We start from the raw sequence: 27,104 nt of genomic DNA, 5'->3' as shown, positions 1-27,104 counted from the left end.
ATAGAATATTTATAATATTTACTTAAAAACGAAAAAACAACTGGAACGGGGGGGGGGGGAGACAAAACAAGCAGGAAAACTATTTAAGAATACAGAGCTTCCATTTGACAGAGCTTCTCATTTTGGGTGGAGAAAGAGCCTCAGAGTCTGAAAATGGAGAATGGGTGAGAAATATCACATTAGGAAGTCATCATGCACAGGGAACAAACGCATCTACAATGCTAATATGTGTGGGGGTTCTCACCTGCTTGGGACACTGAAGATAGTCTCTGCTGATGAAATGAAGCCATGATACTATTTGCTGTGGAGTTGGGGCCTGTAACCTGACAGAGAGACATTTGAAAATAACATTGGTAAAACTTTAGGGATTATGAGAGAACATGTGATAGTGCAGGTGATCATATCTGTGTTATTACAGTTTCAATGGCAGTAATAAGGAGAAAATACTAAAGTGTGCAAACTGTAGGTGCCTGAGGGGTTAAGGACTGAGGAGGATGGATAACGATTGTGTGTCTGTGTGTGTATGTATGTGTGTGTGTGTGTCTGTGTGTGTAGGAGTGTGTGTGGTCTGTTACTCACTGGGGTTTGAGTCTGTTGAAGGCCTTCATGCCAGATTTCTGGGATGGCTGTTTCTATAAGCTGGAGGATCTCACTGTAGTCCTGCTGCAGACTACAAGCCTGTTTGTCATACTGGAACAGCACTAAAGCCTTCAGCAAGCTGTGCACCTCTTCTGCAGGACATAGTGAATCAAAGGAATGCATTTAATCACCTCCTGTGTATTGTTTTATACTGTCTTTTAAAATGCTAATAGCTTTTCTGTGTTTTAGACATCAGTTCATCTATAAACAGACGCAAGTGTGTGTGCGTGTGCGTGTATGTCTTTGTGTGTGTGTCCGACTGACCTCTCATCTTGTCGACGACGTGGATGATTTGCGTGAGGGCATGGAGCAGTGCGACGTCCTCGAAAGGGCTGCCCTCTTTCAGGCTGTGCTTCTTCCCCTCTGCCTTCCTGCGGTTCTTAGACGACCTCCTGCACAGATAGTTTCATTAAACCAAAGAACTCATTTTATTCCCGGCTTAGCAAATTCACCAGACGTGCCCATAGCTGCACTACACGCACTGTACCTTGACCCATTTCGAAGGGACTGTTTGAGTATGTAGAACATTACACCTAGAGGATATATACCGATGGACTATCAGAAAATTGTACCAATGACACAGTAACAGGACCCTATGTATGTAACTGGTGCTTAAGTGAAGACAAGATCGAATATGTCCATATGTAGAATATGTGGTTGTGAATGAGGTTTGGTCACTCACGCTGAGATTCGAGAGTTACTGCGGGAGTATTTAGAGCCAAGATGGCTGCCAGTCATCACACTGCTCGCCTCAGAGAAAAGTTCAGCATCTGGGCAGTCTGGGCCGTCCTCATCTGGAGAAGTAAAAGAGGCAGAACAGCGAAGGACGCAAAAAGTGTCATCAAACTCTGAGATGAATGACTGAGAGATAAACTTCCTCTGAGCTATATGGATATAATACACCTTTATTTACAGGACAGTACCTTATTACTGATCAGTGCTACCGGAACACATAAATGTATTCCCTTTCTGTACTTAGAATGGTAAAGATTCAACAATATACCCAGATTCTGAAAAGCCACTACCTTACCCAATAGCTCCAGTCTGGCTTTTTCTTTCATCTCCCGCACCACAGCCAGACGGTTTTTGTGACGAGTAAACAAAGCTTTCTGAGACTCCAGGAAAGACATCTGAGTACTGTGTGCTGCAGAGGAGCAGACAGAGAGGACATGAGCCAGAGGTCATAATGAATAGACACAAAACCACTGCGCTGAAAATGGACATTATAAAAATAGACTCAAGGCTGGTTTACCTTCCAGTAGAGCAGGTTTCACATTAGTTTCAATGATGTCCTGCCTGTTGTACAAATATACCTATGGCGAGTAGACGTAAAAACAATTGTTTAGATCACGTATAGAAATTTAATGTGTTATCCATGTGGCAAGGACTTGAGGATAGAAAAAGTTAAAAAGAAGACTCACCAATCTGAGAGCTTCCTCCCAGGCAGCCCCCACAATCAGAGCAGAGATGGCTTCCTCACAGTCCTAGTTATACACACACACACACACACACACAGAGACACACATACACACGCACGCACACACGCCCAGAGTTTTAGCTAGCTAAAATCTTTTCAATGTTCTTGTTCTACGCACTAGTTCATACCGACAAGGACAGTCATCATAGTTTTATGGATGAAATAGGAGTGTCAGGTACTGTTTCTGAAATAAGAATTATTCATCTTATTTATGGGTCTGGGAATAAAACAAACAAACAAACAAGCACTACATGCAGGAGCTGCAATTTCTCTCAGAAAACAGTGTTTCTGTGTGTGTGTGTGTGTGTGTGTGTGTGTGTGTGTGTGTGTAGGGTGTGATGTGTCTCAGGCACCTTAGCATACTGCTCCAGTAGCAGAGCTGCTTCTGTGTGCCTTCTTAGCTCAATCAGTTTCTCTGAAACGATGAAAAAAACAAAATGACACAAAATAACGACATCTTAATGTAAGTTATGTCCCTTTGTGGTTATTCAGCTGTATCATGGTGACAACTAATAGGACTGTCAAGACAAAGAAAAGGAACAAAAAGGCGAGGACACCCAAGGACACTGCGACATACCGGCCAAATCTCGAGCGAGCAGTGCCAGCTCCTCTGCGGGCAGGGGAATCTGAGTGGCCACAGCTAACGCATGCCTCCAGCTGGTACAGCTCACAAACGCTTGCAGGGCACGGGCTGTCTCGCCACATCGCCATAGCAACAGTCCTGCCTGTTCTGCCTGCTGGTGCTCCACCAGATACTCTGCGTAGGCAACGCTCAACACCTAAACAGATCAGACGAGCGAAAAGTCATGATTAGGCAGAGACAGTTACTGGTCAACCTGAAAGATTCACCGTGGACACGGCAACAAAATAATAACCATATTTTCAATAAAGGGACATTAAAACATAGACTTACAGCGCATACATATTAATAAAGCTTGACTAACCTTGTACTGTGGGCTATCTGCCGGATAGAGTTCTAGAGCCTCACTGTACAATCTCTGATCCTTCACCAGGTTTAAGGCCTCTGTGAAATGCTCTTCGCCTGACATGAGTGATGGAAAACGGAGGTATGGACAGAAAGCATTTTAGTTTTATGCTGTTTGCATTTGTTTTATTAAACTGAAAATCAGAACAAACTGAGCCCTCACCACACTTGCTGAGGTGATGCAAAGCCTTCTTGTATCTCTTCAAGTGTTTGTCAATAGTGTAACGTTGGTAGTTGGGTTCTAGAGTTTTCAGCATATTCAGGAAGGGAAGGTACTCTTTGGGGTCCTAAACATTTGAGAAGACAAAAAACAAACAAACAAAAAACAATGTGTTTTTAATGCTGATATTACCTGCTTCATAACCTAAACCAGGTTCTTATGTAAGACTCTTCCATATGATGGATTTGCTGCTGATTTTCCACTAAAAACTAACTTTTCCATTTCTTAATGAAAAGCAACAAGAAATCTCTTTCCTAACCTTCTGAGACTTCTCAGCGACCATGAGCACCAGGTCAAAATCATAGGTCCCCAGAGAGTGTTCATAGAGCTCATTTACGTTGACCAGGAACAGCAGGTACTTCAGGGCTTCCTCTGCGCTCACTGTGTTAGCTTCACTTGGAGGGTTCACTGAGCAAACACACAGGAATTACCGTTAACCACTTTATGGATCTGTTACTTATCTGCTCCTCAAAGACCTTGGACAAAAAACAAATGTCAAAGTTTTCACCTCTTAGCTCATGGACCTTCTGGAGAGCGGTTTCCAGCTCTGGAGTAGTCTTCTTCACATGTGCAGTCAATATACACAGACAATACCTGTGTGGATATATGAGAGAAATCATGACTCATCATCCAAACTGGTGAATGTTTAATGCACATACCAAAGGCACCGACAAGCGACTGACTTTTGTGGATCAAGACTTTCCATGGTGGTCCGTAGCGCATCACACACAATGTCTACTTTCTTCCCACCGGTTCCTGGAGTAGCGGGCTTGCTGGCAGTACTTGATGGACAAGGGTACATGGTCTTAGTAGTATCCTCCTCCCTGATGGATGATAAATTACATTGGGTTACAGATCTCTTTAGAAAATACATGTACAGAGACAGTAAGAGGCACTGAAATGGCACATACTTGAGCTCTGTGAGAAACAGGTTAATGTAGTTTATGGAGTCAATCTGCTTCAGAAACAGCTCAGTGTTCTCCAAGAAGACCTGAGAGCAGATAAGAGAAAAGAATCACAGTATTGTTATCAGGTAACACCAGTAAGACCAGCTGAGGCCGACAGCAGGCAGCGGTCACTCACTTTGGGGTTGTGGTCATAGATGAGGTTGAGGTTAATGCGCAGCTTCCTCATACATTCAAAGACGTCCTTGAATTTCAAACTGTAACAGACAACAGTAAAATGTAGTACAGAGGCTGCTTAGCTGAGCAACATTTTAAACAATTCACTACGTCTATTAAATAAAACTGTATTCATTTTAATAGTTATCTACTCAGCGTTTGTAAATGGAAATTGCATCTACCTGTCGAGCCACTTCCTAAGCTGAGCAAGCACAAGCGCTCGATGGTGGATGGTCTCCAAGTTACCACGAGGCATCTGTGAAATGACACAGAGAACATACATTATAGACCCTACTTCATATTTAATTTCAGCAATGTTAATATGTTTATACTGATGAACAACATGGTCCTACATATAAAAAAACCCCACATTTCACTAATTTTCACAACGCTGACAAGCATCTTATCAAATACTGAGCTAAATACACCCTGACAGCTAATATCCTGCGCAATAAAAAACAAGAAAAACAAAAACTAAGATATCAATAAGTGTTCGGGTGAGTTCCAGCTGACAGGACTGTTTGGGACTCTCCTGACCTGTAGGATAAGCCTGGTGTCTTGAGGGACTACAGTGACAATACGAGAGCCCCTTTCCACTCTCCTCAGGGTCTCATCATTTTGACCTGCGTCCGACTCCAGCGCTGTCTGAAGACCTGTAGAGATAAAAAAAAAAAAAAAAAAAGGGTTTTGTAGAGAAACGCAATTTGACACCGCTTGGCTCACCGAAGCTCTACCTCTATCTTCCTTTTGATTAGACTTTTAACAGATTAATTCAGTCTGACACTCACGTTTACCATTGATTCGCCAGTTTTAGCATTCGTTGGGTTGCAGGAGGAAGGTAACGGGGAGTAGACGTGTTTGAATGACAGGGATTATGCTCTCTGACTCCCTCACTTAAAAACAAGATTATTCAGTAATCCAGATTGTGTCCCTCTCTCCTCTCAGACAGATACAGGTAAGTCATGCCTGTTGTGCTGTTTACCTTTGACAGACAGGGTGCTCAGGCTGAGGCAACGGCATGTGTGTGAGTGAGTGGTGAGGAGGAGGAAGTCATCGTACACCACGAAGGAAGAGATGTTTGAGGCCACCTGGATACAAGAGGAACAGAAAGAGGTCAAGCTGAAAGCCACAGCACTGGAAGTCCAAGGTAGACCACAGGATACTTTGAAACGTGTCATGCTCTTTAAGGCAAAATTTTAATATATTTTAGTCTTATGGGCAATCAAGCTTTACATCACATTATAGCTTTGTTTATTTAACTGAGGGCTTCATAAAATATGGGATTAAAAGTGGTCTGAATCTTGGTTCAAGTGCATCCATTGTTTCAGACAAAGAGTGTTGACCTAGGATCAGGTCCCTTTAGTCTGTGTAATTCTATTTGTAAGGACTACAAAAAAAAACCCTGATCCAAGATCAGCAATCTGATTCAGAAATCCCACATATATGACCCCTGGTGTCATGTTCTTGGACATACCTCAGTGTCACCTATGTAAAGATGTGATCTGTCTGTGAGACCTATCAAATGTTCCTGTTGAAAGATTAAAAAAAACCAAAACAACAACGTTAAAAAACACTCCGTAGTCCCCATATATCTGAAATATTATCCTCACGCAGAGGAGTTGATGAGTGTGAACACTGGTGGAATGTTGACTGCGTAATCTAAACTATGCCGGAGAAACAGATTGACATCTGAGATCTCACCTCTCCGCTGATGGTACAGAGTCCGGTTTGAACGCAAGGCTGTGGAAAGTTAATGCTACAGCCTGAATGGTTCCGCCACTGACGTACTGTTGGTTCTGAGGACTCTGAATCAAAAAAAAAACCATTCAAACAGAAAAAATCTTCCTTATTCTTGAGAAGCATTGATGGCATTGTAAGATAATGATTAGATCAGTTACAGTCAAGAAGAACTGAATACGAAATCTGAATTGTCATCTGACAAATCCAGTTTAAGGAAAGTGTTAATAAAAACAGATAACTGACAGGAGATTGCTACACACTGCGCAGCAACTCTCAAACTATCCTCCAAAAGTCCACCCAGCTTGTTCACTTTCATTCTTGTCTGGCGTTGGTATCTCCCATTAAACTCACTGAACGGATTAAAACTCCTTGAAACTGAGTCTGGTTTGTTCTAACTCAGAACAAAGACCTGAGTGAAGAATAAACTGAGAAACATGGTTTAATCATGAAGACATTACTGATGTCACACTGACCCCAAAACAGCTTTCTGATCTGGCCATCCTCCAGCTGCAGGGCCACTGTGCCACTCACAGGTCTATGACACAAACTGATCACGTGACCTTCCACCAGGACCTTTGATCTGAAAACATAAACACCGTTAACATCAGACCTTACTATAACCTTCAAACTGGCCCAGACTGCTCTCTAATTGTCATAATAGCTTGAGGGTCCTTTTGTGAAGTACCTGATCTGCAAGGTGGACTCTGGACTCTGGCTCTCAGGGGCACTGAGCATGAGCAGCCAAGAGTGGTTCAAATCCTCTCCACAGCTGACGGCCAGGAACAGACTCTCCTTCAGCCACAGCAGCAAACGCAGGAACAACGGCTCCTCCCCGTTCACCTCCACTCTGCGCGGAGAGCAGGAGAGACACACTGACGGTCAGCTTTGATCATGCAGCTGTCGGGCTGTGTAAGACATTGCCCTGACATCAAAGAGAATGAGTATGTGTAATATATACATACCTGTATGTTTTCTGCAACGTGGGAGTTTCTGAAATCATTTTAAATCCAGTAGGTCCTGCGACTGGTTTAGTTTCATCTCTGTTTCCTGTGTGTGGCAAAGGCAACGTTTTAATGCTTATTTAACAAGAAAAACATCCCCTAATATCTAAGACCATCATGACAATACACTTAACATAGACTATTGGCCATGCATGAATCAGGGGAGAGTAACTGAATAAGAAACCACCTTGATTAAAGACAAAGATGCGTCCGTCTGCCGTAAACGCAGCCAGTTCATTGGTCTTCAGTGCTTCAGAACAGAAAGTCACGAGATTGACAGGAGAGGGTAACTGGAGCTCATAGGCACACATAGGTGGAGGGACCACACACTGGCGAAATGTTGTCACCAAAACCTTATCTGTCAAACACACAATAAAACTCATATCCTACAGGAAATATCAAATACCACTGGCAATCAATGACAAAAATACATTTTGCTTTAGTTAGTTAGTTCTTGGTTAACGTCATGTTAGCATTAGTCATCATTTATACTGATGGGCCCCAACCTCCATCGATCACTGCGACACAGGCATTGTCCCGAGAGTCGTCCCCTGGACTACGCTCCGTGCTCCAGCCCCAGTCGTAGGTGTAGCCGGCCCATCCTTTTGTTAGGACATGAAGACGCAAGGGCTTCTCTGGGTCCCAGCACACGCAAGCTGGAGCCCTAAGAGGGCCACTGCCAAAATGTAGGCTCTGTTTCAAATACCAGTGGTAGTTCCCAACTGTCCAAAGCTGAACTAAACAGAACAACAAAGGGAAGAGAGGATCAATATAGTCCCTACAGAAGCACAGTTGAGTTCTGTTTACTTTCAGATCCTTTTTCTGGCAATACTGACACAGTGTTACTATTAACTAACTTGTCCACAGCAAGCCAATGCACTGGCGAATGAGTGTTCCGGAAGAATGCATAGATCGACTGTAAAGACTGAGAACTGACAAGCTACACAGTAAAGGCCTACAGGCAGAGAGGGAGAGGATGCTTACTGTATGTGTTAGGTTGGCTGTCCTCCCCAGGGCTCAGGTCCTCAAGCCACACAGCCAGTACAGTAGAGTCACTGTTCCACAGAAGTTCCTTTACCTGAGGGACAGAGCAAAGAAACACAATCACATACACACTCTTTAATAATCCCCAACACATGCACGGACATTATCAGAAAACACAGTTGTCTATAAAATTACTCTTAATGATATTGTTTTTTTGTCAGATGGACTTTGGAGTATAATTACTCCCTCCACTGGGCATAGGTAAGTAAAGGACCTGAGTCTACTGTACCTTGGCTTGTTCTTTGCCAAAGGGCAGAGTGAAGTCTCCGTGTAGCAGGCCATTCTTCTCCATAAAGACGACACTGTGCTTGTTAGGATGCCGCTGTGTTGAGGCAATCAGACTACCTGATGGTCTAAACATAACGCACGACACATTTTAGCACTTAGCTATGTAGGAATCAAATAGCAAAAACAACCTGGGTGCAGAATGTAACCTTCTTCATCTAACAAGCTTACACACATACAGCCTACATTTCAAAGGGCTTTTAATGTTTGTTATTAGTTTCATAACTTAAAAAAAAGGGCAATGACTCTCTCAAAATAAACATGATTATAAAAAAGTAAAAGATAAAGATAAGAAATCTCACTTCCAACACAGAGCCTGCTCCAAACCATTAATTGCTTCGCTTGTAGCCTGCAAGACACATTCTCTGTTCCAAACTCGAACTTTTCTTGCCCCTGAGAAAGAGTGAAAAAAAGGTCAGTGAACAATGCTACGCATCTGAACGCGTTTTGTCGACTGAGACTTGACTCAGAGTGTTTTGACTTTGACTGTACCGGTATGAGGACACACAGCGCTGACGGCAAAGAGCTGCCCATCACCCCTCCATGTGATCCGCTGCCTACGATCATCCCATGACATGACAGGCTGCACCTCCTGAGAGATGAAATGATTTAAAAAAAAAAGAGGAAAACCTATTAAGATGCTGCTATATGCGGTAACATTCAATACATGTTGACATATACGGACATGCGTCTGTGTCTCAGATATTTTGGCCTGGTCTCTTTGAAAAGGTTTAAGGGTAGTCGTTTGAGAGGACGTCATTTTGAATGAAAAATCTCCTTTAGCTTGAGCCATGGTTCGCTTGTGTAAACAACCCGACTGAAGAGCGAGTCTACGAGCCTGAGTGTGAGTGGTGTTTGGTGATGGAGGAATGGATAGATGGATGGATGAGAGGCTGTACTGTCTGATCAGAGAAAGGAGATAACTTACCGTGGTCTTTCGTTGAGCGGCCTGTTTGCCCTCCGAACCGTGAAACTGGGTTTCTTTCTTTCCCCAACCAACTGTGATAAACTTCCCTGATGCAAAAAAAAAAAAAAAAAAGTTGAGGCAAGATAGTTGAGGCACAGTTAAAAGGACCAGGAAGTAACAACACTAAGGCTTAGCATTTCAAAACAACATATTCATCTCTTCAATTTATGTCTATTATCTTCAAAACATGACTAAAAGCCATACCCTCTCCAAAGTCTTCCTGGTGGATCTCGACTTCAGTTATGGGCTCAAAGTCTTTGGTCATCATAATAATGGTTTCTTGACCTGTCATCACATTCCAGACACAAACAGGAGAAAGAGGAACAGGTTCAAAAGGTATAATCAACACATATCCTACGGTACGTCAACTGAGGCTACAAGTCTACTCTCTCACACAAACCTGTGCTAAGAGTGACCAGCTCCTGGTCTGGACTCCAGCTCATGCCTGTCAAACCACTCTCCACACTCCCCACACACTCCAACTGAGAGACAAATAGAACGGGGCGAAAGGACAGATTACATCAATTTTAATAGACGACAAGGACGAGATTCAATACTACTGAGAGAAGGGGCAGATCATTATATCATAAACTGAGCAGAACCACAAACCTGGTTTGTGTTGAGGTTATACAGAATGACATCGCCACTGCCAGTGGCGATACAGACAGATTCTTGATCAGGTAAGTCCTGGATTCCCACCACAACACCACTGCCATCTTCTGGAAGGTAGTCTTCTGCTGTCAGAGACACCTCATTCACTACCTGTTGGCATCAGCACTGGTTAGATTTCACTGTGTGTGTGTTCATTCTCTCTTTCAAATAGACAAATGTCATCTGACAAAGCCAATGAACATTAAAATAATCACTTTAAAACATTTTAGCTTTATGGTGGGTTAAACCTCGCGCCCAAGAGCCACGTACCTGACCGGCGCGTGGGTCATATTCTGTGAGGGAAAACTCTGAAGCCACGAGCACAGTGCCAGTGTCTGTTCTTACTGAAAAACACTGTGGACTCCCCGGACTTTGCAAATCCAAACAGCGCAAGCATTTCAACGGTTTAAGGTTCCTCATAGTATCCTGGTCTTGCCCCCTCCAGCAAGAGTTAGCGGGCGAGAAAAAATATCTAAAAGCAGGGAAGTATAAATCATGTTACATCAGCCAACGTAACTGTTGTCTAGTCTCATCCAGAAGCAACAACTACTTAGCCTCCTTCAATAAATAAATCAACGGGGCCTCTGTATTCGCTCGTTTAGACTATTTCTACTTATTACGAAAATGTAGGTAGGTAATGTAGTACGTATGCAATAAGTAACCTATAACACATACCTAAAAGTTTTTTTCTTGTGAAATTTGTTGGTAGGCTACCCACAAACCACACACGCTGTCAACTTCATCCACTTTGAACTCTGACCTGACGGGTCAATGACCATAGATAAAACAGAGAAAGCCACTGTGGACGTATGATAATAGAGCCCCCTCTCTCGTTTAGGAGGAATAAGGCAGATACGGTAGATCTAAAAATCTTGCGATTTACAGTATACTAATTTTGCCTCGTTGGACAAATTACGAGTCGTTTGTGTAATACCCAATGTGAAATACACGTTTTATTAATATTTTAATTTGATGCAGCTCGTTTACTTCTAGTATATTATTACGGAAAACAAAACATGATGAGTCTCGAGAGTCTTGAGACTGTGATGTCAATTTTCGTGAACTAAAATCAAATTGTATCACATGAAACATCATTCCACGGAGAGTGTAATTCTGTTGATGTAGACTCATTCGTGTGAAAATCAAGTGGCCCACCCGACTGCCACATCAATTAAAACCAGTTCACTAGGTTTTCAGGTTGAGGATCTTGGATCGAGTTGGAATACTTTACACTCTTGCTTAAGAGACATCTGTAAACACACCCAATGACGCACCCATTTACCTCTGAAATGTTTCTGCTGCGGTGTTCTATCCTTGGGGTCGACGTAAGAGGACGGAAAGTAAAAACGCCCCTATCGTCTACAGATTAAAAAAGGTATCAAGAACGTAGGGATTAACTGTGTCAGGAATAAACTGCAACCGAAGAACCGAGCGGTTTCAATTTGACCACAGCTTTTCCTAATATTGAATGAGTTCGAGTTATGTTGTAAGCTGGACGTAACATTTAAAAACCGTAAGTTGGTGAGTTCTACACTCTTTCTTGATGTAGGGGGACTGCCTCCTCTTAATACAGATCATTTTGTGTGTTTTTTTTTTTTGTTCGACTATCAGAATGTAAGTATCACACCCGAACAAGGATATTCAAACAGACCAGTATGATCACATGGCAGCCCAGCTGATTGTTACACCCAAATTTTCTTTGTTAAATGTATCGCTGTATATTGTATCTTGTATTTTGACGAGCGCATTGCATATTAACCTCCAAGTAAAGAAACTGACAAAGTTGAGAGGAGGAAATGTAACCAGCGGTGGTAGCTGGCTGTAATACGACCAAGCAACAACTGTCATGTCTGAGACTGATCATCCAAATCTTGTTTTAACATGTTTTGTATTTCACTTTAGTGCTGAACATTTCACTTCCAACTTCAGGTATGAGGGAGAGATAAAACTAAAGTGGTAACAAATATGTTTTTTAGATGTGAAATTGTTTGTTTGGCTCCCTGTGAGGGATCTACCTGTTATGGCTTGCGTCCCAATATGTCAGTTGGCCTTTTAATAGGTCAGTGTAGTACAGTGACAACCCCCCCCCCCCCCTCCTCCTCATTGTCCTCTGTCATCGTTTTTATTTACTTTTCCTTTTCCTTTCCATCGACCATGTGTGGTCCAGCAGCCTGATGGAGGGAGACAACCCAGAAGGAAATCCCAAAGCTGCAGAGTTGCAGCCTCTTCCTGTCCGAGCAGACGCTTGTATAGCCAACGATTGTATCAGTATGTCTGAGAGCTCTGGAGAGACACACACTGAAGGCACAGACCTGTCCAGCGAGGACCAGGGTAAAGACGAAACCCAGCCAAACGACACCATGGGCTCCGAGCCTCAGTCAAATACCAAACTTTGCGGATACCTGCAGAAGCAAGGTGGGCCCCTCAAGGCCTGGAAGTGTCGCTGGTTCACCTACGAGGAGAAGAAATGCCAGCTGTTCTACTATCGCACGGCACAAGACGTGAACCCGCTGGGCCGGGTAGAGCTCTCCAGCGCACTGTTCAGTTACCCACTGCAAGGAGAGGAAGGCACTTTCCACATCCAGACCCCTGAGAGGCTCTTTGTCCTTAAGGTAAACCCACCACGTCATTATTGATGTTTGGGTTTGACTGGGTAATCATTGATGTTTGGGTTTGATGTGAGAGACTGATAAATGTTGTTTTTTACTTTAGCTTCTTATCATCAGTTTATCGGTGTCCTATCTCAGTCATTCTTTTTCCTTTTCTCTGGCATTCTCTAACATCTGATAGTGAATATGAGTAACGCGCGCACGAGGAAACATCCACAAGAAATGTCTGCATATGAAATAGTATAGCAGTTTCTAGTGGAAAAGGACACAGCTCATTTACTAGAGGTATGTGAGTTCAAATCCTTAGTCTTATGGGTCTCTGACTGCGTGCCCTTGAGAAATGCATCAGCTCCATGGTTGGTCCAGACACAGACAATCTCAGGTGTAGAGCGTAATGCTAAGTCACGCTGGACAAGTACATAAAGTGTAAGTACAGTCTAAAGTGTAAGTACAGTCTAAAGTGTAAGTACAGTCTAAAGTGTAAGTACAGTCAGTTTTCTAGTGTGAATACCTTTCCAGATTTAGACATAAAACTGGCAATAGTGATGCACCCAGGCCTGTGCTTTAAGTTCAGCATGGCACAAAATGTTTGCAGTTGTTTCTCATTGTTATTTTAAGTTGTCTTGCCTGTTGAAAGAGTTTAATATTGCAAAGGTCTTTCAGACAGATAAACACAAACACATGCACATACTTGAAGTGAATTTCAGTGTTTAGTCGTCAGTTTAGGTATTAACTGTCCTTGCGGGATTGTAAGGGACTTTTGGAATACATTAACCGCTCCGTGCGACGATTCCGGCTGAATCTTAGCAATGTGCATTTTATCTGTTAATGATTTCCAAAAGTCACCGATATTTCTGAATGGAGTGTTCTGGTATGGTGGAAGTGAAACAGGAGGCATTGATGGAGAAATGAAGCTATTGTGAGCTGTGGTCTCAATGTTCTTCTCTTTCCTTATTGTAGAGAAAGCTTGTGTCATTTGTGAGGTCAAGCAGCTGCTTCTAATGAAAAGTCCTCTTTATTAAAAGGGAAATTTTCCTCACGTCTTTATCGCAGACAGACCCCCCCCCCCCCCCCCCCCCCCCCCAAGTCTGTGTTCACACTCGTGTGTGAGAGAGACATTTTAAGGCCAGGAACCAGAATACCGAAGTGAAAGTCCATGCTTTCTTCTCTTTGTGTTCTTCCCGCCGTTTCTGAACTATAATGGACCTGAATACTAACAGGCTTCTCGTTGCAGGCGGCCAATCGTGATGCCAAGATGTACTGGCTACAGCAGCTTCAGCTGAAGAGATGGCAACATCGGAACCAGTTGACCGGAGCATTAACCCTGCCTACCCCTGACCGTCAACAACACGATGAAAAGGATACTTGTTCTGGTAAGCAGGGTGCTACTTTATAACTGTGCCACACATGAACTTACTGCCTCTGTTTAAATCTCATAGTACGCAAGACAACAGCAGACTCAGTGTTGCGCTGGGTAGCTTCCATGTCATCGACCATGTTGCTGGCGTACCACATACAGTACCAGCATACCATAAACTGTCCAGTGGATCAGTGTCTGAAATTACTTTGTAAAGAATCCCCTCCCCCACCCTAGCCTGAAAACAGACACCATGCACTATCGAGAAGACAGTTGCATTGGGAGTGACAAATGATTCAGCAGTTGGTCTCTAAATTGCCTTTCACCGCAACTTTTTTTTTTGTTGTTGTTGTTGCCGAGCTGTAGTGCAAGCGATGAGTGTTTCAGTGGATTCAAATCTTAGCTGTTCAGTCTGCTACGTGGGCAACACAAGCAAGTTAATGCAAAAATGGAAAAACCACACAGACCAGTACATTCATTTATATCCTGATCACCAAAGATAAAAGTTATGCTAATACAGCTGATTACAGCGGTCCAGGGTAAAGTAAATAGGGATTTATAACACGTTTATGATGTGAGGCCATGTTGTGAGTAGATACTCTTAGTAAATTACACGTGAAACCATAAAGCAGTTATCACTACATTTCAAATGTTTTTTTCACTCCCTTATCTTGTGTGTTGAGAAAGAGACCTACCTCTGAAATCGCCGTTGAAAGTGTATTTAATAAGCTACAGTGGCTCTGACATAGAGGAAATGGGTGGGTATGGTGTTGGGGGGGGGGGTTACAGGGGCTAGATGTATTTAGGATCAGTTTTTTTAAGGAAATGTTGGGAAATACCCATTGAAGTCACTGACATGAGGATTACACAATGCTGCTGTCTGGTTACAGTCTCTCTCCAGTCATTCACATGCAGCAGCTGTTGCATGCAGTTAAACAGAAAAGAGTGTTCAACACTTATTCCATCTCTTGATACTGGGTTTCTTTAAGGCGCTGTGGTTATTTGCTTAGCGTTTGGGTAAATAACAGTTGGCTTTCCTGATGTTCATCTCTAGAGCCGGTATGAGGGTGTGGATTCACAGAGTATTTAAGATTTTTGGGAAACTCATTCTTCTATTCGATAGCAATCTCCGAGTACATTGTACCACTTTGCAAACCAGGGCATATCCCAAAGGGGACTTTTACATGACCAGGAAAGAAGTTCTATTCTTAGTGCATAATGTGAGTCAGCAAACTTTATCTCCGCAGATGCAAGGATCTCACATAAACATTGCAGTCTCTCGGTTCCGTGATCGGTCTGACTGCAGACTGCACGGCCAGGGCCTGGAGGGCATTAAAATACCAGAACAATAAATCCAAGCTCCTTCACAAGGTCAGCTGATGTGTGACAGGCTGTGCTATTGTGTGCTAGGTCTGAAGGGATTTTTAGCAGATAACACGTACATTTAGACTGTTTTAATAAACCGCTGTAACAGTGACATTGTAGCTAGTTTAAAGGTCAAGGAAACAAAGCGGGCTGTTTGTTTGGCAACATTCATTTATTTATTTGTTTATTTTGAAAAGGCAAATGACTTGGCAACCTCGTGCTATTAGTGGTTTGATGAACTGAACTGGGCAGAGTGTATATACTGAGGTAGGGAGTGGGTTAGATAGTGGACTTTTAATGTGTTTACTCATTATTGCAAATCACAGACATTTCCTGTCAGTGCCAAGCTAATTGGCATCACCGCATGATAATATCAGTTTATCTTTGTTCCTATCGTCAGCTTAGAGACCAGACATTTTTCACAGCAATCTTGCCTCAAGGGTTTGTGCCATTACAAAAAAAAATATCAAAGCATGAAAGAAAAAAAGTGCGATTCCGACTGACTGCAGTGATTTTGCAAATATAAGACAGCGTATGGGGTGCTCTGACACTTCAGAAGAAATAATTAGTCAGAAAACGAAGTGTATTTATGGTGATGCTCTGAGCACACAGCACATTCCAGTGAATTACACAAGCCGTGTTCCTGTCCATCTGGCGTATAAGTTGATGGGACACCTGCAGGAAGAGGTTCCGTATTGCTAGTCAAGTGGAGGAAGTGGGGAGATGTGTCTGAACTGCTGAGGCAGATGGCCAGTGTTTGCGGAAATGCTGTAGATGTAAGTTCATATTGCCCCCTGCCCTACATAACCGTCCAATAGATACACAAAGTTAGGTCTGCCTCATTTTTTATTCCATCTTAAATACAAAGTTCATATGGTCTATTTTGTTAACACATTTTTTTTTACAAGTGTATAACTAATCAGAATGATGGAAAGTAACAGTGTATGGTCTGTTCCCACTGCGGTTGCATTTTGCTGTCTTGCTTTGGTTTCTCTTTTAACTGAAGACAGACACTAGTAGGGCATTCTTGTTTTGTGAGGTATTTTGGGCTTGTCACAGCCTGAACAGGCCTTACCTGGTTTGGCATATGTATGTGAACACTTATCAAGAATCCTGTAAATCTCAGTTATGGCAACTATTTCCACAGCAAATCCACTACAAAGAAAAGCTATTTAGATTTTTTTTTTTTTCACTGAGACATTTTTCTTATCAGCGTATGTGTCTATAGAATTTCTGTGATTAATTTCCAGCATATCTCATCATGAGCTGTTGCACTATAAAGACCTTTGAAGTGTTTTGATCGGGTTGTTCTGCATTCAGAACGAGTCAGTGTTCTAACCATCAAAACAATGCTTCTGTAAATTCTTGAGCTTTCATTGTGCCAGAGGAACCATATACCTGCACCTGTACCCAGTCAAAACACATTCACAAGCTTGTCATAATTAACAGTCCAGCAAACAAAAGATTACCAACTGTATTTACAGTCATGATGTAATTGTTATTGTCCTATACAACTCAGGAAAACGCCTCCACTGTAATATCTGGTGCTGCGGCATTGTTCACGTTTTTCTTTTCTTTTCTTTTCTTTTCTTTTCTTTTCGTTTTACCGTAGAGGACTTCTTACCTACAGTGAAGACTCCACCAGGGCTTGTGGGTGAGGAGGCTGCCAGTCAGCCCATAGCACGACTACGGAGTCCACTGAACGTGTCACTCAAACACCCCCTGATAGAGATTCAGTAAGTCAGCGGTTTCACTTTGTTTCTTTCACTAATATTTGAATAATTAGGTGAATTCCTCTTTATGAAATTTTATTGTCGTTTTTGTTTCTCTAAGTAACTTTGCAAACTTCCACAGGAAAGTGAAAGCCTTCAGCAAAACTCCCCCAGGGGATATTGATGTAAAAAAAAAATAAACAGATTACAGTCTGAAAATGTTTTCATAAAAAAAAAAACCACAAGTTCCCTGTAAATTCATTTTAGGAAGTTCTGTTTTATAATGTAAAATAATGTAACTGAATGAGACCTCAGCAATGAGATATCGTGAGATATTCAGACAACATTTACACAAGACAGTCATTTTGGTTTTGGTTTTTGTTTTGTTTTTTTCAGTTCTTTATCAGACTGATATCATGTAACCCTATGGTTATATCAGACAATTTGCACAAGGTTCACCACTGCTGTAAAGTCTAGCATTTCCACACAGTGTAATAATTTCTAAAGTGTGGAAGTGGTGCAGTGGGTCTGTTAGCTGAAGGGGAAGTAATGTGGTGTAAACGGCGGTTGGAAAACTTGTTATGAGGAAAATGGAAACGTGTATGTCAGGTACTGCCGTGTATGTGAAGGGAACAGCACGGAAAAGGATTGCTTGATTTAGCATTTCAGGCACATGATGAAAAGGGTGAAATTTTCAGTATAGTAAACAGAGGCCGTGTGTCTTTGGTCAGATTCGAACGTATGTGAACAACATTTTAGAGTTAGTGACCTACAGTCTTTCCTTAAGGCAATGGAATTACCCAACCCTCTTTCATCTGTAGCGAGTTTTCCAAAATGAGAACATCTCACGTCACTTCACTTTCTCAATTTCAGACTGCAAAGGCTTGCATTTCTCACAGTTAAAAACACAATCTTGAGTTTAATCCAGAGTTGTGCAGATAGTAGCGTAGAGTAGTATGGAGATATTGATTTTTTTTTAGGGCTCGCCTAAACCTTGTCTGACAACACACCAATGTACCACAGCAGGGTTTCTGGGAAATGCTTCAAAAAGGGCAGTGTGGTGTTATGTCTTGTTTCTATTGGTGTTTTTCAACTTGTGCATGTGTGTGTACGTCTTACAGGAATTCTATGCACAGTCTACGGCAAAACCGCAATTCACAGGAGATCAGCCGCAGTGTGTTCCACTATCAAGACGTCCCTTCCTTTCTATCTGAATCCCCAAATACCCCCGTACCAAACCATCAGAGTGAGTATCTCCCACCAAAAAAAACAGTCACACAAACCTCGCAATGATCCACAATTACGTCCACATTTAGAGGATAGAAATCAGAAGAGAAATCAGATTTTTTTTAGATCGCCGTAGCAAATTTTGTCCTCTGCATTTAACCTATCTTGTAGTGAACACACACACAGTAGGAACAGTGAGCACACACTAGGAGCAGTAGGCACCCGCATTTAATGCAGGGATTTAAACTTAACACTAAAACCGCTGGACTGTCACCATACACACTGATGCTGAGTCATTACCCATTGGTGTCATGTTTTATTTATGTCTAGTTCTAATGTTACAGCAAGTTTGTGCTTTGTCAAATTATCCACAAAGGCAGGAATATGTGTTTTTTCCCATGGTGACTTTTCATGAAACTATATTTAACTGTAAGAAACCTGAGCATTCATCTTATTTCTCATCTAATTAAAACAGGAAATCCTAATAAGTCTAATTTTCTGAGTTACAATATCATGTTAATTAATGGGCCATTAATATTGTACTTAGACTAATTTGTTTTGACCTTTCTCTGCAGCCCTAGCCGTGCCATCTAGCCAGTCCATGTCTCAGACCCCTGTTCTTTTGGCTGAGCCTGTGTCTGATGGTACTCGTGAGAGCATGCGCTCCCCCTCGCCCTCCCCTTCTCCTGGGTTGTCTCCGTCCCCGCGCAGCAGAAAGATGAAGAGGGGCTTGTCGGCCACCGTTCCCTTCGACCGTAAGGAGACAAAAGCCATGGACAAGACGTTATCCCTCCATCATGAGAAACTCACGCTGGCTGAAGAAGTCAAAGCCCAGAAGGTAAACACAGCATCTGTATTTATGACAGCACTCGTGTAGAGTCCTGTTCTCTCTTTTGAACTCAGAACAGGTTGCACAAGCCCCGCGTTACTCACCGCTGCATGATTTATTGAAACACTCTCTTTTGACCTCTGATGTGTTCAGAAATTAGTTTGGCTCTTACACAAAGCTCTGGAGGCAGCTCAGTTGGAGAAACGTACTTGCGCCGAGTTCCTGGCTGCCAAGGGCGAGGAGGAACGTCTGGAGCTGCTGCGGCATCGCGAGCGGCACGTAGCGGACCTCCAAGGGCGTTTAGATGACCTGCGGCGGGAGACCGAGGCTTTGCGACAGAGCCAGACCCAGAAGGACGTCCAAATAGCGGAGCTCCAGGACAACGTGAAGCTGCTCATGGACAAGAACAATGCCAAACAAGAAGTCATCCTCAGACTGTCTGAGCAGATGGTGACCTGCATGGCTGACCCACAATGCAACATCTCCAGCGGCATGAGCGCTGAGACCTTCCGCCAGCTCAACCTTGAGACTGAAAACCTCAGGGTATGTCAATTTTACAACGCTCATTACAAAGGATCTCCGTGAGTAACCGCAAAATGTTTTGTAGCGATAGACTGTGAAGGCCCCTGAATAATACACCTAGTTAACATTCGGTCTAACAGTGCAGGAACACACAATCACTTGGGATTGGACTTCCCAAATTAGGGATATGGGGAAAATTTTGGTCCTGTTTCCCCATTTCACATACCATTTACTCAAACCAAAAATGCAGTTTATTAGTGACATAGAATTTGCGCTCGTTGAATTTGTTCCGTGTTGAAGACCTCACCATGAAGCTGTGGAATTATTTTAGTCATTTAGATAAACACTCCGTCCGCGTATGCCACCCGTGAAGAAAATATATATCTCTGTATTACTTTTGCGTCGCAGGACGATTTGGAGGCTTACAAGACCCAGAACAGGTTTCTGAACTCGGAGATTTATCAGCTAACCAGGCTCTGGCGGAACAGCTCAGAGCGGGAAAAATGTCTGATGGTGAAGGTGAGTTGGTTTGTTCCAAAAGTATCTATATTTTAACCAACAGTGATCATTCAGGGGCATTATGCTCTCATAATTTCCATCTCTGATGTTTGTGTCAGTGTGCCTACTTGGAGGCCACTAACTGTCGGATGGAGAGCAGATACCTTGGGGTTCTTCAGAAACTTCAGGAGAATAAGACACTGGACACTGTGCAAAGGGAGGCAGTGAGAAAGCTCATAGAGGATGCTCTGGACGGAGACATAAATGGAGTCCTCAGTATCAATGCCAACAGGTACAAAACCTTATCCTACAGTTTACACAGTGAACACTGCTACAAGGTACAAAGAACCAATTTTAAAAAGTGCATTTATTCTGAAAAGTATAAAAGTAGTTACTCTCATCATATTCAATCAAAACATATAGTCAAACATAAATCCCTAACACTGTATATTTCACATATTAATATATTAGGCAGTATATATATATATATATATATGTATCTGATTTAGAAGTTTATATACATATGTGTATTCATAGAGAGTACTTGATTCTCATGAACTGCAGCCATGCCTTATATAAATACTGATAAACAGTAATCATTCCTAGGGAGTATGATGAGTATGGCTTTAAGATCATGCCTGACTATGAGGTAGAGGACATGAAGCTGCTGGGTAAGATCCAGGCCCTGGAGATCCGCTCCCAAAACTTGCTAGTGCAGGAAGCGGGGGACCGGCCGGTGCTGAGTCGCTGGACCCAGTACCTGGGGGGCCGTTCTCCAGAGGACCTGTCCCCCTCTCACGAGCTGAAGAACCTGCTGCGCGGCGGCGTGCCGCGCGAGTACCGCCAGCAGGTGTGGCGCTGGGTGGTACGGACCCGCACGCGCTCGATCTGGAATCGCTATCCGGACCGGTACCAGGAGCTGTGCGAGAAGAGCCGCACGTCCCCGCACCCGGCCTTCCGGCAGATCCAGCTGGACCTGCATCGGACCCTCACCACCAACCAGAACTTCTCCTCCCCGTCCAGTCCTGCTCTGCAGCAGCTTCAGCGAGTACTGCGTGCTTTCTCCTGGCAGAATCCCACTGTGGGCTATTGTCAGGGGCTTAACAGGTACCACACAGTCGACCCACACTGCAGTGCACTCAAACCGAATGCTCTTACGGTCTCTTCTGACATATCCAAACTGACAGTCTCTCCATTTAGTGAAAATCATATAACTTACTCACATGCTTCGCTTGGGCATCGTGTTAGCACATTCTTAGGAAATTCTGCCATCTAGTGGTTACTCAATCAACAATCAAAAAAAGGATCCCTGATTTGAGTTCTCCCTACTAAATGCAGAATATATTCCATCATTCTGGTGTTTGTTTTTCATGATTCGTCATGCTCTTTGTTGCTACAGGCTGGCTGCTATAGGTCTGCTGGTGTTACAAAATGAAGAAGAAGCCTTCTGGTTTCTGGTGGCAGTGGTTGAGGTTCTTATGCCTCCAAATTACTACACTAAGACCCTCCTGGCCTCTCAGGTAGGGTGATATCGTACACTGTTTAGGATATTACCTTAAAAGTTACTGGAACTTAAGATAGAATGATTGGCTGATTGGTTTGTATCTGTCTGTCTCTGGAACGGAGCCCTGTTCTCCCTCTGTGTTCCCTCTGTTCCTCCTCCCCACGTCTGCCTGTTTCTCGAAATAAACTCTTTCTCACCTCCTCCTGCAGGCAGACCAGCGGGTGCTTAAAGACTTCATGGCAGAGAAGATGCCTCGGCTTACGGCCCACCTGGAGGAGCACAACGTGGATGTGTCTCTCATCACCTTCAACTGGTTCTTGGTGGTGTTTGTGGAGAGCCTGCCAAGTGACATCCTGCTGAAGGTGTGGGACGCCTTTCTCTACGAGGGCTCGAAGGTTTGTGTTGAATCCACGTCGAAATTTTCAGCGGGGGATTTTCTCTCACTCTAGCATTGTTCTAAACATAAAGGTCTTGTGGTGTGATAGAACGAATGGCACTTCTATTACATAGTAACTACAGGTCAAACTGATAGCTGAACACTCAAGTAGTTTTCCATTGCCAGAGTATTCAAATACTTTACAAGGGTGTGATGAGTGTATTTGGAGGTATTTACAGAGTGGGTGCTCAGGAACCAACAGGACATGTTGATAAATGAGAGAAATAAAATGCTTCCCATAATATAAATCTATGTCTTATTTAAAAGGTGATGTTTCGATATGCACTGGCCGTTTTTAAATATAAAGAGGAGGACATCTTGAAGATCCACGACAGCGTGGAGATTTATCAGTACCTTCGCTTCTTCACCAAAACTATCACTGACAGCAGGTAAGACAGACCCGTCAAAGTCACACATTCACCCGCTCTCCTGTCAGGATCATCTCATGTCAACAGCACGTGGAGATGTAAAAAGAAAAAAAAAAGAAGTCATGTACTCTTGCAAAACCAGATGTCATTTTTTTTTTCACGTGAGCTTTCCTTTAAGACTGATTCGATAACATTAGCGTGTTGCAATTCTAATAATTACTGTTTTTTTAAAAACACAAACACTAATGAGGCTCTCTGCGTGGAAGAACAATGCTGGACCTGTCATTTCTCTATTTTTTTTTTTTTATACAGAATGACCTCTCTCATTTAGGTTACACTTTGAGTCTACTCTCTGTTTTCACATGCCTACCTTCCCCCCCTTTGTTTCAGCAGTCTGTTGCCAGCCGAGTAGACAGTGCAGCTATTTTTGCCTTAGACAGGCATCACCATATATAATTCAGTGAGCAGCAGCAGAAACAGACGACGCCAAGCACTGAGTCTCAGACGTTTGAGTCTGTATGTCTAAGACAGCATATAGGTCTTTTGATGCGAGGAGTGGATTGGTGGGCGGCATGTAAAGTTGCAGTGTATAGGAATCCCTCTGGGGACCCATTTAATGAAATGGAACAGGGTAATTATTCTGTAACCATGGCAAGTTCCAAAGTAGGGCTGCAGCTGGCAAGATCTTGTTCTTACAGTGTATAGTTCAAGACACTGCACGCTACTCAAATATGCACCATGTACCCGTGAGCTAAAAATACAAGGCACCAAGCAACAACAAACCCAAAATAATTATAACCCAAATTGAAAAGATGTTTGGTGTGGTCCTGTTTTTGTGTATTTGTTTTTTTTTTTTACCCCTGTACTTTTTAATTTTTCTTTTTTAAATCTCAAACCTACTTTAAAGGAAACTAACAGCCATCGCCTTCAATGACATGAACCCATTCCCCAAGAAGTTGATGAGACAAAGAAGGACACAGCATTTGGAAAGGCTTCAGGCAGAACTGAGAGAGCTGGAGGCCCTGCAGAGGGAGTACATCACCGAGAGCTCCCACCACGAGGACAAAGAGCTGGACAATATCGCCAGCGAGGATGACGATGATGCATAAATGGACTCACACTACACATACACACTCTGTGGTACATAGAGACGGGGACCCCTGAACCTGGGCTGGTAAGGAGACAGGGGAAAGCGGTCTGGAAGAGATGTGCACCAAATTCTCTCATTCCTTTTCATCACTGTGACTCTGCTGGTATGATGAAACAGTTTTACGTGGTGATGTCCCATGGTATGTGTGCAGTTAAGCACATAGTAATGATGACACAGATAAGAACTGAAGCACAGCTCTGAACTCTGTAAATATATGTAAGCAATATTGCTAAATATGACTGGTTACGGATTACAAGTAGGTAACAGGTTTCGATACCTACAGTAAGGGTCGATAACAAATGCACTTATTGTCAAGCAAAAACACTCCCTTTTTTTTTTTCTTTAAATGGCTCGTGCCTAGAACAAAGCAGATCTTGAAATATACTTTGAAATGTTAACACTTTCAACTGTTACAAGAGTAAATACCAAAGAACTCTTATATTGTTGTTGTTTTTTATACACTAACATTTAGTGTAGATATGATATTGCTGTTCTTACACTTCATTTATATGTTGTTATATGCGCACAAAATGTTTCTGGTCTATATAGTAGGATTTTTGTCTAGCAACAAGATATGCATGTTACAAATGTGTCAACATTTTTCATAATAAATTAAATATGCCTTTAGATGTTTTACTCATTCTGTGTTTTAAAAAAATCCTTTACTTTCAATCAAAGTTTAGCCTTCAGAGACAGTAATATGAAATGTGTGTGACAGTTAAAACAGCTGAAAACACTGAAAGTTTTTCCATTTTATTACTTTAAAAAACAAGATACATATGAAATAATAAATATAAAAATTAAACAAACAAACAAAACTTAGTCCATGTTACAAACAACTTTACTGCAGATAAAAGCTAAAAGCTAGTGTTACACCAGACAAGTAAACTGATGTATTGCCTATTCATAACAGTATCTTTTTGATCGGAACAGCCTATTCCCCGTAACAAAGAATAGAAGCACAGTGTCCCAGAATGAAGAGGAGAAATAGACTCACATCTCAAAAAAAAAACAAAAACAAAAAACAAAAAAAACCCCCAAAACAAAAAACCCCAAAACAACAACACCAAAAAAACAGTGGCTTGTTGCTGAATAAAGCTATTGTTCTATCTGTTAAATTCAGTGTTTAGTCACATGGATTCTAATGCTGAACAATTCACATCCTACGTAGATGGCTCGTTGTTAAAGAGTTAGAAAAAAAAAAAAAAGAAGAAGAAGACAAAGAAAAACAAAACCAAAAAACCTTGAAGCATGCAGATCGTTGAACGTGTACAGTTGCAATGGGCTTTGCCGTCTTGGCACTCCATCTAAGCGGGCTTTTCTAAGTCTAATGAAGACTGACATGTCCAGCCCAGAACCACAGCCGTCACTGAACAGCATGGGTTATCAAGGGAGAGAGAGGGAGAGAGAGAGAGAGAGAGAGAGAGAGAGAGAGAGAGAGAGGAAAAAAAGAGAAGAGAGAGTACAAAAAGACAAACGTGTTTTCAACTAGTATGCACAATGCAGCTTTTGTGCGTTGTGTTTTGAATTTTCCCCACTGTGCACAGCTGCTAAAATTTGGCACAAAAAAAAAACCCACAAAAAAAAAAAAACAATGAAGTGGTTAGAATTAGCCACAGTGTCTGATCTACAGACTGTAAGATTCTGTCACAATCATGACTTTGCTCTGATATCCTTTTGCAGTGTCTCTTTCTTATTTGTCATTTTATAGCACTATCTTTCTAAATAGGAAATGAACTTGTTCATCCATCATAAACATATTTAATATTTGATAGAACCCTTACAGAAAAAAAAGTGATTATTACTTGTGTCGTCAAGCTTTTTAAGGGCAATAGTTGTTCACCAAGAACAATTATCTAAAACATTAATGAAACAGTTCTATATTGAATGACTGCACTAAAGACTCCTTTAACTAGAAACTTTTTACAGATATCTTTAATTTATCTTAGTGTTAAAATGTATATATCATTTTAGTAGTGCAATTTTTATCATGCTTTGAGCATCAGACTTGTGTGTCAAATGTTAAATCAGTTGAGATTTTTTTTTTTCCCTTTTTCTTGATTCATGCTCTTATTATTTCATAGCTACAGCTGCCTAGTCTTAGACCAGACAGAGGAAACAATTCTACTAACTATCTCTTTGCCATATCATAAAACATCACATGGCTTCCCTCACAATGTATGAAATGCTAGACAAAGACTAATGAATAGATAACTCAGTCACACTCATGTCTCTTCTCAAGAGAGGCAGTTTGCTATTTTTCAGTCAATACGATCAATTTCACAGACACACACACACACACACACACACACACACACACGCACGCACGCACAGAAACAAAGTTGCACACTTCAAAGTGTACCATAAAATCCACTACGATCCCTTTGACAAAACAGTACAAAAATTAAAAAAAGGAAAGGGAAAAAAAAAGTTGAAGAACCAACTGGAATACTCTGATTCCTTTACTAGTACACTGAAAAAAAAATTACAAACAACTACTCTTCAGCTGCTCCCATCATATCTGGGCATTAGAAGCCTTTATGAATCAAAAAAGGAGTTTTTTTTGTTTTTAAGGCTTACAAGCACTGTTACCTTTTGCATGTCAGGGGCAAAAAATACTGTACTGCACTGTAACTAACCATTAAGATCCAGCGGGGGGGGGGGGGGGGGGGTATGGCCCACTGGACTGGTTAAGGCAAGATGCCAGTTTTTGTGCCTCTTCACGCCCACTCAACCTTAACTTCGCAGAGATGCCTTCACAGAAATTGTTCTCTTGAGAAATGTAGTGCAAGTAGGAAGACTTGAGTTTACTGCAGTCCCCCCCACCCCCCACCCCCCACCCCATGTTGTGGGTGTTGCAGTAGTGTTTTGCTGGATTAAAAGCACCTGGTCTCTCCATAGGGCGCAGCATGTGAAAGGTAATCATGAACGAGTCTTATTGAGTCATCCACTACTACATCAGCGTTATCCACGGCTGACTAGGATTCACTGTTTCGACCAAACTTGAGCCTAGACCAAAGCAGCATGTGTCTCAGGGAAGCGGAGGCGTTTCAGTGACATGGAGTGGACGCCACGCCCTCCTACAGAGGGTAGCGGTGAAGATCGCATACAAAGGGTGGAGAGGCCAGGGCTTTGAACTGAACTGGACCATCCTGGCTTTGAGTGGCTACAGGACTGAAGGTTTTTTTTTTAACTCAACTGAGTTTCACAGCAGACACGGGGGGGGGAAAAAAGGACAAACCTCCCAAGTCAGCGAGGAGTCGAAAACAAAACAACGCAAAGCAGTCGATATCTGATCCAATTGGTATGAATCAGCATATGTGAACTCTTTAGAAAACCAGCAGACGTAGCCACCCAGCAAATCCAGAGAATAGCCACAGATGACCTATACAGCTGA

General features: G+C 42.4%; 2 protein-coding genes across 3 annotated transcripts; one reads left to right on the top strand and one right to left on the bottom strand.

The window, feature by feature from the left end:
* Window positions 1–60: 60 nt before the first annotated feature.
* elp1 (elongator acetyltransferase complex subunit 1) lies at window positions 61–10,852 on the bottom strand. 2 transcript variants are annotated; one of them, XM_030764806.1, is made up of 37 exons: window positions 10,806–10,852; window positions 10,401–10,602; window positions 10,089–10,241; window positions 9,880–9,961; window positions 9,684–9,764; window positions 9,441–9,526; window positions 9,005–9,104; window positions 8,815–8,905; window positions 8,457–8,580; window positions 8,168–8,261; window positions 7,690–7,920; window positions 7,371–7,541; window positions 7,145–7,229; window positions 6,868–7,029; window positions 6,656–6,762; window positions 6,144–6,247; window positions 5,917–5,970; window positions 5,425–5,530; window positions 4,980–5,095; window positions 4,625–4,698; window positions 4,405–4,483; window positions 4,233–4,312; window positions 4,005–4,145; window positions 3,830–3,915; window positions 3,581–3,729; window positions 3,265–3,388; window positions 3,061–3,158; window positions 2,694–2,895; window positions 2,470–2,531; window positions 2,061–2,123; window positions 1,892–1,952; window positions 1,670–1,783; window positions 1,322–1,433; window positions 904–1,031; window positions 580–731; window positions 245–323; window positions 61–147 (listed from the first exon to the last, which is right to left on the bottom strand). In XM_030764806.1, the coding sequence occupies exons 2-37, from the start codon at window positions 10,548–10,550 to the stop codon at window positions 80–82; spliced, it is 3,969 nt and encodes a 1,322-aa protein (XP_030620666.1). In that variant the 5' UTR covers window positions 10,551–10,602; window positions 10,806–10,852; the 3' UTR covers window positions 61–79. The 2 variants fall into 2 exon arrangements, with proteins under 2 accessions (XP_030620666.1, XP_030620667.1); XM_030764807.1 differs by having other exon boundaries at window positions 9,005–9,101.
* A 1,452-nt stretch (window positions 10,853–12,304) lies between these two features.
* Window positions 12,305–23,666, top strand: tbc1d2 (TBC1 domain family, member 2). Its single transcript, XM_030765502.1, has 13 exons — window positions 12,305–12,742; window positions 13,974–14,112; window positions 17,074–17,197; window positions 18,295–18,419; window positions 18,976–19,238; window positions 19,383–19,772; window positions 20,160–20,270; window positions 20,369–20,541; window positions 20,856–21,356; window positions 21,649–21,769; window positions 21,963–22,148; window positions 22,457–22,578; window positions 23,465–23,666. Exons 1-13 carry the CDS (start codon window positions 12,305–12,307, stop codon window positions 23,664–23,666), a joined length of 2,895 nt encoding a protein of 964 aa, XP_030621362.1.
* The last annotated feature ends 3,438 nt before the right edge of the window (window positions 23,667–27,104 follow it).

The sequence above is a fragment of the Chanos chanos genome, chromosome 2 (genome assembly GCF_902362185.1).
Source record: "Chanos chanos chromosome 2, fChaCha1.1, whole genome shotgun sequence".
NCBI lineage: Eukaryota > Metazoa > Chordata > Actinopteri > Gonorynchiformes > Chanidae > Chanos > Chanos chanos.
Note: the sequence above shows the minus strand (reverse complement) of the source record. Positions and strands in the feature narration are given on the sequence as shown.

Coding starts and splice junctions, on each gene's coding strand:
- elp1 (XM_030764806.1), bottom strand. CDS start 10,550: ATGAGGAACCTTAAACCGTTGAAATGCTTGCGCTGTTTGGATTTGCAA. Junction 9,105..9,440: donor CCGCTCAACGAAAGACCACG/GTAAGTTATCTC, acceptor TTCATCTCTCAG/GAGGTGCAGCCTGTCATGTC. Junction 5,531..5,916: donor TTTACATAGGTGACACTGAG/GTATGTCCAAGA, acceptor TCTTGTATCCAG/GTGGCCTCAAACATCTCTTC.
- tbc1d2 (XM_030765502.1), top strand. CDS start 12,305: ATGGAGGGAGACAACCCAGAAGGAAATCCCAAAGCTGCAGAGTTGCAG. Junction 18,420..18,975: donor CCCCGTACCAAACCATCAGA/GTGAGTATCTCC, acceptor CTTTCTCTGCAG/CCCTAGCCGTGCCATCTAGC. Junction 21,770..21,962: donor AGACCCTCCTGGCCTCTCAG/GTAGGGTGATAT, acceptor CTCCTCCTGCAG/GCAGACCAGCGGGTGCTTAA.